At 40.2% G+C, this 16,371-nt stretch overlaps 3 protein-coding genes and 1 long non-coding RNA gene across 8 annotated transcripts in view; 3 read left to right on the top strand and 1 right to left on the bottom strand.

Moving 5' to 3' along the window:
* The window catches only part of LOC124340902 (ETS-like protein pointed), a 31,800-nt gene extending 23,662 nt beyond the window's left edge, over window positions 1–8,138 (top strand). For all 3 annotated transcript variants that reach the window (XM_046793683.1, XM_046793685.1, XM_046793684.1), the window contains 5 exons: window positions 4,112–4,582; window positions 5,535–5,728; window positions 5,815–5,983; window positions 6,076–6,385; window positions 6,458–8,138. In XM_046793683.1, coding sequence (XP_046649639.1) covers window positions 4,112–4,582; window positions 5,535–5,728; window positions 5,815–5,983; window positions 6,076–6,385; window positions 6,458–6,521 — 1,208 coding nt within the window. In that variant the 3' untranslated portion in view covers window positions 6,522–8,138. The remainder of the gene's footprint in view (window positions 1–4,111; window positions 4,583–5,534; window positions 5,729–5,814; window positions 5,984–6,075; window positions 6,386–6,457) is intronic.
* Window positions 8,139–8,989: 851 nt separating this feature from the next.
* LOC124341397 (NPC intracellular cholesterol transporter 2 homolog a-like) lies at window positions 8,990–10,286 on the top strand. The gene is made up of 7 exons (XM_046794492.1): window positions 8,990–9,142; window positions 9,292–9,408; window positions 9,475–9,585; window positions 9,657–9,707; window positions 9,768–9,801; window positions 9,870–9,960; window positions 10,101–10,286. Exons 2-7 carry the CDS (start codon window positions 9,327–9,329, stop codon window positions 10,182–10,184), a joined length of 453 nt encoding a protein of 150 aa, XP_046650448.1. The 5' UTR covers window positions 8,990–9,142; window positions 9,292–9,326; the 3' UTR covers window positions 10,185–10,286.
* On the bottom strand, window positions 10,272–11,769 carry LOC124341180 (zinc finger protein 622-like). Of its 3 annotated transcripts, none has more exons than XM_046794175.1 (4): window positions 11,684–11,769; window positions 11,410–11,564; window positions 10,622–11,345; window positions 10,272–10,553 (listed from the first exon to the last, which is right to left on the bottom strand). In XM_046794175.1, exons 2-4 carry the CDS (start codon window positions 11,543–11,545, stop codon window positions 10,331–10,333), a joined length of 1,083 nt encoding a protein of 360 aa, XP_046650131.1. In that variant the 5' UTR covers window positions 11,546–11,564; window positions 11,684–11,769; the 3' UTR covers window positions 10,272–10,330. The 3 variants fall into 3 exon arrangements, with proteins under 3 accessions (XP_046650131.1, XP_046650130.1, XP_046650132.1); XM_046794174.1 differs by having other exon boundaries at window positions 11,646–11,761; XM_046794176.1 differs by lacking the exon at window positions 11,684–11,769 and having other exon boundaries at window positions 11,410–11,583.
* Window positions 11,770–15,496: 3,727 nt separating this feature from the next.
* LOC124341630 lies at window positions 15,497–15,742 on the top strand. The gene is made up of 2 exons (XR_006918551.1): window positions 15,497–15,598; window positions 15,700–15,742. It is a non-coding gene; the product is annotated as an uncharacterized LOC124341630 (long non-coding RNA).
* Window positions 15,743–16,371: the final 629 nt, after the last annotated feature.

Here is a 16,371-nt window from a genome sequence, read left to right as displayed (position 1 = left end):
CTCCATCCAGCCAGCCCTTGGCCGTCCGACCGACTCAGTTGTTTGCGCGACACGACAAGGCGTCGCGGCGCTACCCGCTCTTCACTCCCATTGGCTGAGCTCACAACCTCGGGCTTTTTGGGGGCTTTTCGTTGGAAGGTTGTTGTGCTTTTTTCTTTTTCGTTCTTTATTTCCCCTCTGTAAAATAAAAAGAAAAAAGAAAATTTTCTTTTTCTTTTTTAAAAAAAAAGGAAATAATATTATATAGCCTGGTGGTGTACTACGACGACGTCGTGTGTGTATGTGTATAAGAAGAAGAAGAAGGAGAGAAAAAGGCAACAAGTCGATTTGAGACTCTCGGCGTGCGCTCGGCCCTGAACCTGCTCCGCGGTGGCGCGCGGTTTACGTGCAAAGTGCGTGAGCCATGCATCAGTGTCGTTGTTGTTGTCGGGCAGCGCGCTGCTGGCGTCACACCGTGCAGTGACACAAACCAGCCGGCCTCAACACTACTAGTTAGATTCCGATCGGTGTGAAATGTGAACAGCAACCAATTCAGATTTTGCGATTCTTTTTGGCAATTTGGATTTTTTTAATTTTCGCGCCACCAGAGTAAACAAACAAATTTAGTGAACTTTTGAAATCAAAAATTATTTTTTGGTGCTTAGTGGGATTCTATATGTGTGTCGGATTTGCCTTGCCATTTCGAAAAGAAAAGAAAATAGGTCTTCACGGGTATCCTCCAGGTAGAGTCGTCTAAATTACATTTTATTTTTAATTTCACCCCCCTTTTTAAACTCACCAGCTGTGGTTGCTCTTGGATTATCATCATTGTGTGATTATGTAGTTGAAGAGTAACAAGTCAAAAATAAAGAAAGAAGAAAGGAGAAGAAGAAGAAGAGGGTGGATGGATGGAGGAAATCAAATAAAAAAAATCCGGACAGGAAGTGCAGGTCACACTCTGACATGACAGGTACACACACACACAACACGCACCTTCTACAAACTAGAAAAGAAAGACACTCGAAAACGGAATAAACTTAACATCCAGACAACAACAGCAACAACAACAAAAAAAAAGGCAAAAAAAAAAATGGCCGGAAGTGAATCGGGGGGATCGGGACTGGACGTTTGAATCCAGTCAGAGAGTTTGAGGGCAACTCGGAAAAAAAAAAAAAAGAGTTTCCCCCCGGAGAGAGAGAGAGCATGCACCAGATTTATTTAGTTTTATTTTTTTTTATTTTTTTCGGTGGAAATAATTTTTTTATTTGAGTTTAGAAAAGAAAGAAAAGAAAAAAAAGGGCAAATTTGAAAGAAGAAAAAAAGAGAAAAGAAAAGAAAAAGAAAAAAAAAAGAGAGCCATTTCCGCTGGCTCTGCTGTGTGACGGCCGCTCAACACGGCAATAATCATTTCATTGAATGTACAATCATATCGTGATTCGTGCGGTAATCATAGGTTTTTTGTTGTTGTTGTGTACGTTGTTTGGTCTCCCTCCCCACCCAAGTCCCTAACTTTTTTTTATTCTTTTATTTTCGGATATGGAGAATTTTTATTCCGTCAAAAGAAAAGAAAAACAAAAATTATCCCCAAAAAATAAACGAAAGAAAATTTTTTTTTCAAAAAAGGTTCCCCACTTTGTTAAAATTTGAAACTTGGAAGTCATGGCGATCGATCGTTCGCCTTTATTCGCCTCCCATTGGCAGCCAAATGAGTTTCAAATGTCAAGTCGGGACGCTTGATTGAATTACCCCACCGTTTTTGTTGGCCGCTCCGGGTAGAGATAGAGAGACGGAAAGTCCATCGATAGATCAGTCGGTAATTGAGTGTGTGTTGATATTCGATCGCTTTCGATCATCAACGGCAACATGGTTGCATCGTCTTTCTTTCTCTTTTATTTTATTTTACCTTTTTTCTTTTTCATTTTCTTTTATTTTGAATATATTCCCCCCCCCCTCTCTTCTATTCTCCGTGTATTGTTTGAGGGGTTTCACGGTGGGGCGGGATGTGAATGAGCCGTTTCCGGTGCCGACGCCGACGCCGCCGCCGCCCGTCACTTGCGGCAGGATCGGATTCATTCCGTTCGTGTCCTTGAAAGCATCAAATGTATATTTAATAGGACGACATTAAAAAACACACACACACACACCCGACACTCGTCAGTCAATTCGGATCGCAACTGGCCAATTTCGTCTTTGCTCATTTAGTCCAAAATATTTTCCCAACTCTGTGAATGAACAATTTTGCCCCCAGAAAAAATTGTCCCGTCTCGTCTTTCATTTCCCCTCCTCCTCTTAAGTGTGTGTGTTGCATCACGAGAATGAACAACGAGAGAGAGATAACTTTCCAACATTAGTAGACACACAACTAGCCGCACGCCAGGATGACCTTAACTCCATCCACATGCGCACGGTCTCTTTCTCTCTCTCCCGGAACGTGTCCGTCAATATTGACTTGTTTGCACGGAGCTTCTTTGTTCAAAGCGTCTCGTTTTCTCCAAACCAGCAACTCGAACCACAAAAAGATGTGACGAGATAAGCGACGAGCGGCGCGCACTTGCCCCGCTGGAATGTCGTTCGTCGTTCCTTTTTCTTTTTCTTTTTTTACGATTTATTTGATATTTCTCAACTGTTTGTCTTTTTTATTTTTTATTTTCTTATTTTTTTTTATTTTTTTGGAGCGTGTTATTTGAATTGGATAAGGGCAAAGAAGAATTTCTCCATTTTTAGTGGTGCCGTTGACATTTAAAAAAAAAAAATTTCTTTTCTTTTAAATTTTTTTTTTCCCGGGGATTTTTTATTTTATGATTTTTCATTTCCAAGAGTCCGCCGTCGCTACGAAAACAACGTCATCCATTTTGGAGGTTTTGTTTTTGTGTTTTTATTAATTTGGGATGAATTTAAGATTCGTGTGGCGTGAGAGGGGTCGTCAGGTGGGTCGGGAGGAACTTTCGGTGTGAAACGGGTCACTATATCGTGAGAATGGCCCAGGACGCCATCGGTTCCTCTTCTTCTTCTTCTTCTTTCTCCTTGATCCAAACTCTTTTGTCTCGACACCCAAGACGCGCGCACTGTTGTCTGTTGCGCCGACATGCGCCGAGATCGAAAAAAGAAAAAGAAAATTCATTTGCTCCTTTTTTGTCCCGTTTTGTTTTCGCGGCGAATAAATCGTTAATTGTTTCACGAAATCCCCAACATAGAAATGAGGCTGTTTGGTTCACAGGAGGGGGCAGTCCGATTGCCCACGTCAACTTGTTGAATTCGAGAGACGGATCGTGCCGCCGTTATTATGCATTTTCCAAAAGTGTATATACGACGACGAAGACGACTATTTTGTTTCGGATTGAATTGATTCACTAGAATCTAGCGGCATTGAGATTCTCTTTATTTTATTCTTTTCAGCCATTTCTATACGGTGCCCATCTCCTTTTTCTCTCTCTGCTGTGTTGCCGTTTTGTCATTGTCCCGGCCGATTATGCCTATTGTTGTCATGTCGAGTTCCCATCGAGACCTGCTCCTGGTTACCTTCTTCTTCTTCTTCTTTTCGGTGTGCGCTTCTGATTTTGAATCGAGTCATTCTCTTTTCGATGAATGGCCCAGGGGATTTCTTCTTCGACTGCGAGGGTTACCAGTTGTTTGGTGTGCGTGTGTCAATTCTGCGTAGACCTCATTGATCAATAATCGTCGGGGTATATACACGGACCCCATTCATTCAACTTCTTCTTCTTTTTTTATCTGTTGTTGTCTAGAACCCCCCCCCCCCCCCCCGAAAACCATTCAGTTATATATAGTAAACCTCCCTCTTCCGGCGACTGATTTTTGTCCATTCTTTTTTGTGTGCATTCATATTATCGTCATTCAACAACAAAACCTTTTTGTCCATTTCTATATTTCGATTCTTTCTATTTCTTTTTTTATTCCAAACTTTCACGCTCGACCAATTTTTTCCCCTTTTCAAAAATATAACGAAATTGTGACGTATCGCTACAGCGACCATCCATCATACCATTATTTTTCAATCGATTTGTTTCCATGTCTTTGGTGATTTTTTATTTCTTTTGGGAAAACCAGAATAAGACGTCCCACATTTTTTGGTGGGAATTTTGAATTGAAATTAAAATTTCATTTTTTTTTTCAGGAGGGTACAGCTCGTTGGGCGACCCGATGCAGACCGGAATGGGAGAAATGGTGCCCGGTTCCGGTTCGTCGGCTGTGGTCCAGCAACACCATCCGCACCAGCAACAACACCAAGAAGTTGTCGACTCGCCTTTCGGAGTCGGCGTGGCGTTCGGTGACGGAGAAGCCGACTATCAAAATTTGGACTCGGTGACCAACGCTGGACACCACCACCAACACCAGCAGCAACAACAACAACAACAGCACCACCACCTCCACCACCACCATCAGCAGCACCAGCAACAGCACCATCAGCAGCAGCAGCAACAACACCACCAGCAGCAGCAACAGCAGCAGCATCATTTCCTGCCTCATCCCGACTTGGCGTCCGATTTCTACCCGCAACCGGCCCACAACAACCAGACGCAACAGCAGCAACAACAGCAGCAACAGCCCTACAGCGGCAACATGAAGCAACAGCCGTACGGACGAGGTAAAGACTCGTGAAATGTTCATCGGTTGGAATCAAAAACAAAATAAGAAACCCCCCCAAAAGTTAAAAAAAGTTAAAAAAAAAAAAGGAAAATAGAAGAGCGTGTGGTGGTTGATGGTTTTGTTCTTGTTGTTGCGTTACTCGGTTGTTGCGCCATGCAAGGCAACGCCAAGCGGAAATGGATGCGCGATTAGATTTTTCCCAGTGACTTATCGAATCTCTCGCCTGGGTTTTTATCCAAACGAGCGTCTACCAACCACTCGGGTTCTCTCGCTGTGCAACCCAGAGATAAAAACATTTCTCTCTTATTTCTCGTTAGTCGCTGGCTGCTGCTGCCGCCACTTTTTATGAAATAAAACAACAACACACAAAGTCGGAATAATAATCAAGCGGCAGTGTTGCCACGTGGCAAATGGACAGCGGGTGGCAGCTCTCGCTGTTACGCCCGGCCAGCGGATCATTAACAAGGGCGAGCACCAAGAACAATAGAGATACGAGAACTGGGCAAAGAGAGAGATAGAGCGAGAGAGTCACCAGTTGCGGGAAAAGGTCCTTTTTATATTTTATTAGTCGGTTCAACCGGCCGTAACCGACAACACCGAAACGCGTACGTGTATATTTATATAGCGACGACCTTTTTCTTTTTCTTTTTTTGATAAAAAAAAAAGAGAAAAGGAATCAACAAAGACCACCTGTTCCGTGACTCCTTCCATCACGATGATTACCGGGACACGCCATTTTCTAGGAACTACCGAAAGAAGTCGACATTTTTATTTACCTGTGTGTGTGTTGTTTTTCCTTTCGGAGAAAGAGAGTCGGGGAAAAAAAACTGTCCAGGAATCAGGAATTGAGTTTGGGGTTTTTCTTTGTATGTTTCGCCATCCGCAACGATTCGGATTTCACTCGTTTATTTTAATCATTGATTTTGATTTTTCTTTTGTTCGTTTGATAGGACGGTATCCTGGTCATGATGGAGGTTACGTTTCTGATCCTTACGGAGCCACTACGCCCGGTGGAGGACATCCAGCGTACGGCGAACACAGCCCGTTTCAAACAGTACCTAACCTTGGCGGAGGAGGCGGTCCCAATGATCCTTGGGTACCACCCGGTGACCTCGGTGGTCACCACAATGGAATGCAAGCTCAGGTAGATACATCACGCCAACATTTAATGAACCAACCGTTGAGTCTAATTGTCTCCCTTTTGGATTTTCATTTTTTTAAAACTTGCAGCACCATCCGGCGGCTTACATGAACAACCACGGCGGAATGGGTCCCCAAAGAGGTGGCAATGATCCAGTCCTTGGCGGACACATGCACCAACTCAGCAGTCACAGCCCGACCATGGGCTCACCGGAATCCAAGCCAGTCATTCAAGCTTCGATGCTGGCCGCCTACCAAGGTAAAAAAAAACACCACCTTTTTGTTTTATTTTCTCTTCACTTTATTCTTTTCAATTTAAAAAATGCTAAAATTTTATTTTGCAATCATCAGGTGGACCGCCAGGCAGCGGACCTTGTTTCACGGGATCGGGACCGATCCAGTTGTGGCAGTTTCTACTCGAGTTGTTGACGGACAAGTCGTGCCAGAGCTTTATTTCGTGGACGGGCGATGGCTGGGAGTTCAAGCTGTCTGATCCGGACGAGGTGGCTCGCCGCTGGGGCATCCGCAAGAACAAGCCCAAAATGAACTACGAGAAGTTGTCACGCGGTCTGCGCTACTACTACGACAAAAACATCATCCACAAAACGGCGGGCAAACGATACGTTTACCGTTTTGTTTGCGATCTTCAAAATCTTTTAGGGTAAGACTTTGAAATTAGAATTTCTATTAAGCCGGATGAAAATTTCTAAATTTACATTATTCAATTCAACAGGTACACAGCGGAGGAACTGCACGCCATGGTCGATCTCAAACCGGACAAGAAAGATGACGAGTGAATTTCAAATCCCCTTCTCACCTCACCTGAGATTACACACACACAAACACCAAATGCTAACTTCATCAAACAATGCGGCATTGATATGATCGTTTCAACCCAGTTTATATAGTGACGTCTCTTTTTAGATTGACAAACCGTCAAACAAAAACAAGAAAAAAAAAACATTGAAAAACTTTTTAGTTGACGGCTATGTGAATTTTGCATTATGCCAAAGCCAATCTTTTGATTTCTTTCTCTCTCTCACTTGATTATTTTTTTTCTCTTCTTAAACTCTTTCTCAAGTTTCGATTGAACTTCGCGATCCTTCATTTATATATATTATATATATATATAGCAAATCCCTGAAAAAAAAATGTTTATATTGTTTGCGGTCCATTCACCACCGAGTGCCTTGGTGTCGTTTATTTTTCTCGAAATTCTTTCCCCCCTCTACTCTGCGTGTCCGTCTCTGTGTCCGCGCTGTCATTTGCTGATCCATGTGAAGCTGGGCAAAGAGGCATCCAGATACCAAAATGCTGGTATCGAAATCCATTTCGTGTGTCTCGTAAATCCCCGTTTCAAAAACAAACAAACAAACACAAAAAAAAGTACCCGAGTTCAGTGGCCAATCGATTGCCAAAACCAAATTCGACCGGAGTTAATTCAATCGGATGATTCTCGTTTTCTTTCTTCTACTTTTTTATTAATTCCAAAAAGTCGCCAAAAATACCATTTTTGAGAGGGGACAATCAATTCTGATGGAAATTCGTTTATTTTTCTGTTTATTATTCCTTTTTTTTTTTCTCTTTCGGTCGAGTAGGAAAACAATCGTGTTGGCTTCACCAGATGGCGCAAACACTAATGTCTTTCGAATCGCTGTACCTCACACACCTGATGATTGTTTTTGTTTTTATTTTTCTAAGAAAAAACAAATGAAGACACTTTGTTCACAACAAAATCTTTTGGAGGGATAAAAACGAAAGAGGGATAACGGCGTGTGTTAAATTTTTTTTTTAATTATCATTATTATTCGTTTTACAATTTTCCCGTGAACCAACCATTTTTAAAATGCTTTTTTTTTTTCGTACTTTAAATGTATAAACTCTTATATTTGTCGTGTTCTTTTTTTTTCCAAATTTCAATAACAAGTGCCTTTTTTTTCTCTTTTTTTGTTGTTGTTGGCGACATTGTCGAAGTTTTCTGTTGTTTCCGGATCGTGGGCGTGTCGAAAGATTAGACACACGCATGTAGTGAAATGTGAAAAAAAAAATGATTTTTGGACAAACAAATGAATGGAACTGTCTTAGCATAATGGAAAATCGTGTATAATGTACAGATTTTGATCATGACGGTCTATCGAGCTTCCGCCGCGATTTGACATGTGAACGTTTTCTCTTTTTTTTATTTTTTTTTTAATTATAAAAATAAGCCCTATGTCATTTCTCGACAGAAACATTTGCTATATCGTGTGCGGATCATAATAATATGTATAACCAACATTTTTGCTACCATCTCTCTTATTTGCATTTCTTACGCTCTTTATTTTCTCTCTATCCTCCATATTATTGTTGTTCTCACCCAATCCCAATCTCCCCCTAAAACAAAAACTATCCGAATACATGTTTTTTGGACTCGATCATTTTTGCTTTGAAAAGACAGAAAAAAAATCTCGACAGTGTTAAACTACACATACAAGTTGCTTTTCGTGGTCGGTCGGTATAGTTGGCGGGGCATGTTTTTTGGGGTCGGATGTTCAGCTGATGTTCGTCGGATGCAATTTCATTCAGCAAACTGCAGAGTTTGCAGCGTAAGAATGAGGTCAGTTTACGATCAAAGTGCGCGTTTTATGATCCATCATTCCATCCTGTCAGCGGAATTTGGCATCATCGTTAGTCGTTTGGTTCAGGTCTGAAAGTCACTTCAATTTGAGCTGCAGAATGAATGAACCCGAACGGGATCCATGCGTCGTTATTTATCATAGTTTTTTTCTAAACTGTCTTTGCACAGTAGTTAATCGACTTAACCCATTTTTTCAGTTTTAAAACGAAAGCCAGTATATACAGCGTTAGACCAAAAAGTTTTTAAGTATACTTAACATACCATTGATCACTTCTAGTTAGTATCCAACCCCCTGAAATTATGACTAATTACATCCTTAATCTTCAAATTTCTTTTATGTTTAAACAGTTTGAAGGCTGGTGTCAATTAAATAATGTTGCTAACCCATTATAATCACTTGTTCCTTTTCGATTACCAATCACTCAATCCGTGGGCTCAAGATAAAGTTAAAAAATAGTAAACAGTTAAACACATAAAGATAATGAATGTACTTCCTTTTGAAAACACCCTTGCTAAACAACAAATCTTATCTTTTTTTTTATTTGATTACAATTGGTCATAGCTTTCGATTCTTTATCAATGGCGGAAGTTTTTGAAATATTGTACTTAAACTCCTAGTACCACGCCCGCCCATTGGCCATGGCGTCCAACAGTCGAAAAAGTGGAGCAGTTGTACAAACTTGGCATTGATCATTGTTGCTGCAGACAGATAAATGTAACATCGTAAATTAATCGTTGGTTATCTGTCAACGTAGACGCGTCTCATTTCGTTAACGAAGTTTTAATTGTTTTGTTGAATTTGTAAGTATTTAATGCTGAAGTAGTCTTAATCTCCGATTGCAGGTTGAGCCAAATTGTTCAATTCTTAACGTTGGGCAAAGTGGTACACCACGTCCGCTTCCTGACTACTATATATTGCGCTTTGTGTAAAGACGATCACTTTCTCACAGGCTTTCACTCTCTGTCGACCTCTTGTTCTCCCAAAATGACTGCTGTGAAATCACTCGCCGTTCTCGTTCTTGCCTCTGTTGTGTTGGCAACTCATGCCTTGATTTTCAAAGATTGTGGTAAGGTTCATTTGTTTATTTTCTATATTAATCTTGCCAATAACCATCTGATTTTGGTCACAACAGGATCTGTTTTTGGGAAAGTTCGGTCAGTGGCAGTTTCTGGTTGTGAAACGAGCAACACATGTATACTTAAATCTGGTTCCAGTGCCAACTTTACAGTTGTGTTCACTTCGTGTAAGTATTTCAAGCCCAATTTGTATTTAATAAGTCTGAAGTAAAACACATTCACTCTGTTCATTATCTAGTGGAAGATACTGATACAACCAAGGCTAGCGTCCATGGTATTATTGCAGGAAGTAATATGATAATAAACCTTTAATTCTATTCAAGTAATTAATAATTCATATAACTTTTAGTTCCTATGCCTTTTCCTCTACCACAGAGTGATGCGTAAGTGAAAGCACAATTTTAGATGTAAACAGTGGTTTTCCTTAATTTTATCATCTTTCTGTTTCTAGTTGTCAAAATTCTGGTTTGGTATGCCCCTTAAGTAATGGGCAAAACTATACTTACACAGCATCCATTCCAATCAGTCCTGCCTACCCTAAGGTAAAAAAAAGGGCTTACTATTTTACTAAAAAGTTTTGCATAATCATTTTCCTCTTCAAAATGCTTGCACTTCATTGACATGTCGTTTAGATCAAATTTTACCTTTGTTGTTTCTTAATGATTTATTCTTCCATGTTTAGATCAAAGTACTAGTCAAATGGGAGCTTCAAGAAGTTCATGGAAAAGATTTATTCTGTATTGAGATTCCCGCCGCAATCTTGTAAGCGGACTCAAACCATACCTTACTTTATTCTGTTAATCTGTGTTCTAAAAGTGTTTGTAATCCAATAAAAAAACAGTGAAATATAAAATGTCGGCGAAACGTATATATTCTTCACCAGTGAATTAATCAGCAAGTATTTTTAATAGTCTACATATCAACTTGTCTTCTAAAATGTTTTTGCAGCTTGTTAGCCTTCACACTAACTCCAAGCTGGTTTTTCAAAAACATTTTCCGCATAAATGTGATGTCTCTCACTTTCTTTTCCACTATCTCTTTAGTTGATGTCGTCCAGCCTAGAGCCTTGAAATAATTTCCGTGCTGAATCGCTGCGCGCGTGGGTACTGGTCTTGGGTTGGGATTCAATTTTTGACTAGAGTTTTGCAAAGAACCGAATAAGTAAAATGGCAATTTAAAAAATATATATTAACATTTTTTTACCGGTAATAGCGGTTAAGGGATCGATGCCCAATCGTTGAGCCGGAAGGCAAAACTAGTTCGAATCCTAGATCGTTTATGACATTTGGCTCCACTTCTTCATTTGCATCCCCACCATCTGGGTAGCTAGTGGAGTAATCATAAAAATCTGAATATTCCAGCAGAACTTCACCTTCATGAAACAATTTGCAATGTCCCTTGTCAAGCATATGCTTCTGTACTGCCTCCGTTGAAGGGAACTGCCGTCCAAGATGCCCACACCACGTACAAATATGTCCCTGGCCAACTCGTTCTCCCAAGTAAGTGACCATTCCTTCTAAATCAATAACATATTCAAAATCTGGTATGAAGAATGAATGCTGTGATGACATATGCTTCAGACTGCTCTCCAATGAATCACTCTTGTGATTGCAGAATAAGCAAGATGTTACTGGAATTGCTTCATCATCATCTTCCCATTCATCTGAATCGTCTTCTTCTTCAACTTCTATTTCTTCCTCGTTCACAGCTACTTCACTTTCAGCAGGGCCAGCATTTTCTGTCTTCTTGATAGCAAGTTTAGGACCATTAAGGACATTATCTTGATGCTTCTTTGATGGTAAATGATTTTCATATGACTTTTCGGAACCAAACTTTTTCTTGCAGTAGGTACAGTAGGGTGTCAGGCTCTTTGTGGCTTCTTGCTGGTTTGCCTGTGTCCTCTGTTCCAACACACGTTGCTGGAATACTGAAAGCAATATTACATGCATAAATTTAAATTTGATATCATATCGCAAACATTTGTTCTTTACCCTCTGCAGTAACAGGCGGCAAGTCCACAACTTTTCTTTTGAGGTTGTAGCGATGCCAATCTGTTTTATAGTGCTCACGTTGGATGTTTGGCTCTTTAAAGGCAACGTGACAGGATATGCAAGTAAATGTCATCATTTTTCTGGCACCAAATAATCTAAGATATCAGGTAGTTCACACAGAAATGTTAAAAACAACTTTAGGGTATAAAAAAGTTAATGTAGTTGAGAATACATACGAACAGAAAACGAAAATCAAACAATCCCGTCGATTTACAGTTGATTAAAAACAAAACGTAACTACTTGAAGACGATTCAACACTGCAATAGTGCAACTGCAACGGCCATGCTGTTCACGAATATATAATTGATTGTTACTCATAGATGGCGTTTCATCAGCTTCACAATTCTGTTTGTAGATGTCACTTTTCAATGTGATTGACAATGTGAAATTGTGTTCAACAGGCGGCGGGAATTATTCGTGAATCTAGCAAATCCTTTCCACTGGGCCAAATCACCTGATGCCTGTCTGGTCCATTTTATCAGTCATCTCTACACTTCATGTTGATAAAATTTTATTGCTAGAAAGCTATTGATGAGTTAATTGATAACTAAGGAGTTGATTCCTTTATACTCTGGTCTTGTTTTCAATAAGACATCAGACATGATTGAATTTCTTTTCGTTTGAGTTTTTTAGAAAGTTATAGGAAAATCTTGATAACTAGAATTAGAACCAGGAACCAGCTGTAGTATACAGTTTGTGATAAGTGTTCTTAAATTTTCAAGCTATTGCTGATGAGAGCTCTTTTGCGATCTTGAAGTCTGTCAACAAAAATCAAGTTCCAACTTGTGCAATGTTTATGTTCAGTCATTCAGTTATTAGTTCCCATTTGTGGAATTCAGTTTTCAATATGCAGATTACAACACAATTTTTGTTAAGCTTTTCTCTTTCTCCAAGTGATTGCTTTTACTGTTTCTTCTGTCAATTATAATTTGTAAAGATGGATTAAACATGTGTGAACAATTAAAGTGATGCACATTTCCCTCTTAATTATTAAGGGAGGTAAATTTCAATAATTATTGAATAAAGAGTCTTTAAAAAAATGGGTTGACAAGGATTTTTTTTTTCTTTTCTCTCCAGGTTCCTGACTGAAAACCTTTTGTTAGTATTTAGTTGGAGTGCTACGTGTTGTTTTGAAGCCAGAACAAAAAACAGAGATTGTTTTCTTGTCCAATTATAAGCTAAACACAGCCTAAACTTTCTAAAATATTTATTGTGTTGACTGTATATGCAATTGACAAAGAAAAGAGGTTTCAAACAAGGTTCAACTGTGTGTACATCATGAAATGATCATAGATTAAGTTTGAAAACTTAGATAAGGTTGCAGAGTAATATTTTCAAAAAAGCCGACTGTCCTTCAAAGGGTTCGAAATGAAAGATTTATTCCTTTACTGAAGAAACGAGTCAAATTACTCAAATGTCAATTAGTATAAAGTGCGTTTTAAGCCATAACCATTTGGTATTCATTTTAAATTTGTTTTTGTAGATCCATCCCCAGCAACGTCAACCTGCAGAAAAAAAGGCCAGCTTGCATATCCTTCACTTTCGAAAGTCAAGGAGATCATTACGTAAAACGTATCATGCAGTGGTTTAGGGGTTGGGTGAGAACGGTATATGTTACAAAACCATTTGGTATTCATTTTAAAATTTGTTTTTGTAGACCCATCCCCAGCAACGTCAACCTTCAGAAGTTTGCATGTCCTTCGCGCTCAAAGGTCACGGAGATCATTACGAAAAACGTGTCATGCGACGGGGTAGAGGTTGGGTGCGAACGGGACGTTTTTCATCATTATCAAGCAGGTACAATAGCCGCAAGGCTTAAGAGGTGAAACAGGGTGAGAAAAATCGTATAAAAGGAGAGAGAAAGGGCTACAGAAATCAGTCGAGCGAGTATCTCCGACACTGCAACAACTGCAGCGCAAAATCTGTCAAAAAGACGAAACTGCCCTCTTCATCTTATCATGAGTTCGCAATCATGGGTATGTGTTCTGTTTTTTACATGGTGTTTTGTATTGAGGTTACTTATGATTATTTGTTAAAATACCAGTTATTATTGAATATTAATGTTTAACTTTATTCATTGTCTAGTTAATTATGGCGTCTTGCTGTTGGGTGTTTCATCTTTGACGGCTTGGTCGACCACTGGTGTGCTGATGTCTCCTGGGTATGGTGGATATCAAAACCGCATCCGCAACGCCGCCGCCTTACTTCACAACAATAACATAGGCAACAACCGGTTACTACCACCAAGACTCCAGAGTATTACACAAAAACTTATGATGCCCTGAGCTACTACACAGAAGACCAGAAGTATAACTCTGCCCCGAGCTACATCACCAAAGAGCCGGAGTACTACACCAAGGCTCCCAAGTACTACACCACTAAGGCACCGGAATACTACACGATTACGTATGCTGCGCTGCCCCTGCCTACTACACCAAGGCCCCTAATTACTACAAAACCGAAACAACTGCAGCGCAATATCTGTCACCAACTGCCTTCTTCATCGTATCGTCAGTTCGCAATCACGGGTATGTATTCATTTTTATTTCTAGTCGTGAACCAATTCTATCTCGTTTCTAGTTATTGATATGACTAGTTAAAATTGTAATGCATTTTGAAATCGTTAATTGTGTAGTTATCTATAGCGTTGTGCTGCTGTTGGGTGTTGTATTTTTAATGGCTGGGTCGACCACGAGTGTACCGGTGACTCCTGGGTATGGTGGATACTTCACGATAGCAGCGAAAGAATACTGGACCACGTAGCCACCTTGTTACACAACAACGTCACCATACGCAACACCTTACTACAAGGTTCCAGAGTATTACGCCACAACTTATGATGCCCCTAGCTACTCCACCAAAGAGCCGGAGTACTACACTGAGACTCAAAGTACTACACCACTAAGGCATCAGAATACTACACGTTATACCTATACTACACGACTACGTATGCTGTCCAAGCTTACAAAACCGAGGCCCCGAATTACTACAACACTGAAGTGCCCAAGTACTACGCTACAACCTACGCTGTCCCGAGATACTACACCGACGCCCCGAAGTATTATTCTGCGTAAAAGGAGTCGTCTAAAAATTAGAAGTCGTACAAAAGGAGAGAGAAAAGTTGGCAGAAATCAGTCAAATGAGCCTCTCGGACACGGCAACAACTGCAGCGCACGATTTGTCACCAATTGGATTGTTCATCCTATCATCAGTAAGCAATTATTGGTAAATATTGTGTTTTGTATCAATCCTACTTTTTTCTATCTATTCCGGTTTTATTGAATATTAATGTTTAAATTATTAATTGTCTTGTTGATTATAGCGTCGTGCTGCTGTTGGGTGTTGTATCGTTGATGGTTCAGTCGACCACTGGTGTACCAATTTCTCCTTGGTGTGGTGGATACCAAACTGGAACGCCGCCGCCTTATTACCGCTTGCTACCCTACAACTTACGCAGCGACCAGTTACTACACCAAGACCCCAAAGTACTAAACCACTAAGGCAACGAGTATTATACCATCATTTACACTGTCACGAGCTACTACCACCAAGGCACCGGACACTGCTACGTATGCTGCCCATCCTGCAACACCGAGGCTCCCAAGTTCTTAGCTACTACACCGAAGTGCTCAAGTACTACTCTGCCCGATCTACACAACCATAATCGAGGCGGCCAATTATTACGCAGCCCTGACTTACTACATAGAAGCTGCTCCTTCGTTACTACGTTGAACAGAAATACTATAGTGATGCTTAGTTTACTACACCACAACCTACTCTATACCTAGAACACCGCAGCACCCCTGAAGAAGCCGCATATTACAAAACCACGTTCGCTGCCCCAGTTTACTACACCGAGGAACCCAAGTTCAGACCCAAGTTCGATTTGTCGGTTATTTTTTAATAGTATTAGTCACAGGGGTATAATTGTTGATGTTTAATGAGAAAATAAATTTTTAATGCCAGTAATCACCTTGTAATATTTCCCTTAATACCTGCAAGCCTTTCGACTTTACGACAGATGTTTTTATATCTTGTCTTTCATATTTTGAACATCTGAAGGTGACTACTGCTCTAGTCGCTCTTCATGCGGACATATTGTGGTGCTTGGTCGAAATTCTTTTTCAAGTAAGTCACGAAAGAGACGAAAGTTTAGTGTAAACTCTAAATTTGTAAATAATTTGAGTTAATTTTTAATTAACTAAATTTGTAATTTACTTTATATTTAGGTTGGCGTAACAAAGAAGTTCATAGACATTGTGTTTGGCTCCTTCACAGAAATTTATTGAAAGAGAACAGAAAAATCTTTAGAAGAAATTTTCTTTACTTGTCTTTATAAGTAATAGCCAAGTGGCTACTTAATGCATGAATGTAATACTTCAAAGTTGTAAGAAATATACTGTTTGCTAAATATTACTTTGTTATAAATTACTCAGACACAATGAACTTTAACATGAAAAGGAATTGCTTTATTATCCCACCTCCACCCACAATTCCACCACATTTTACAATCACACATACATAAATACATACATACGTACATACATACACTTAAGTTAACCCGTTGGCTGCCACGCAATACAACCCGTAGGTTGCTCTTCTACTACTCTACGCGCCATGTCTGAAGGATCCATGACCAAGGTGGGACTTGCCATTGCTGACAAGTCCGGGCTGACACGGTGACAGGAGAAGATGGAATGCACGCCTCTAGAATCCATCACCGTATCGACAAGGGGGAAGTCCCTATGGTGCACTGCCTAACAGGCGCCTTGCGGCGAATCTTGGGCTGGTGCGACTGTCCGACCCCGCGGCATGTAAACCACGAGACCGAACAGCGCGGCCCGTGCTAAGGAGCTAGGGGAAAACAAAGGCGTGGCAGTCAACGGGTTAACTAACACAAA

This window comes from Daphnia pulicaria, chromosome 5 (genome assembly GCF_021234035.1).
Source record: "Daphnia pulicaria isolate SC F1-1A chromosome 5, SC_F0-13Bv2, whole genome shotgun sequence".
Taxonomy (NCBI): Eukaryota; Metazoa; Arthropoda; class Branchiopoda; order Diplostraca; family Daphniidae; genus Daphnia; species Daphnia pulicaria.
Note: the sequence above shows the minus strand (reverse complement) of the source record. Positions and strands in the feature narration are given on the sequence as shown.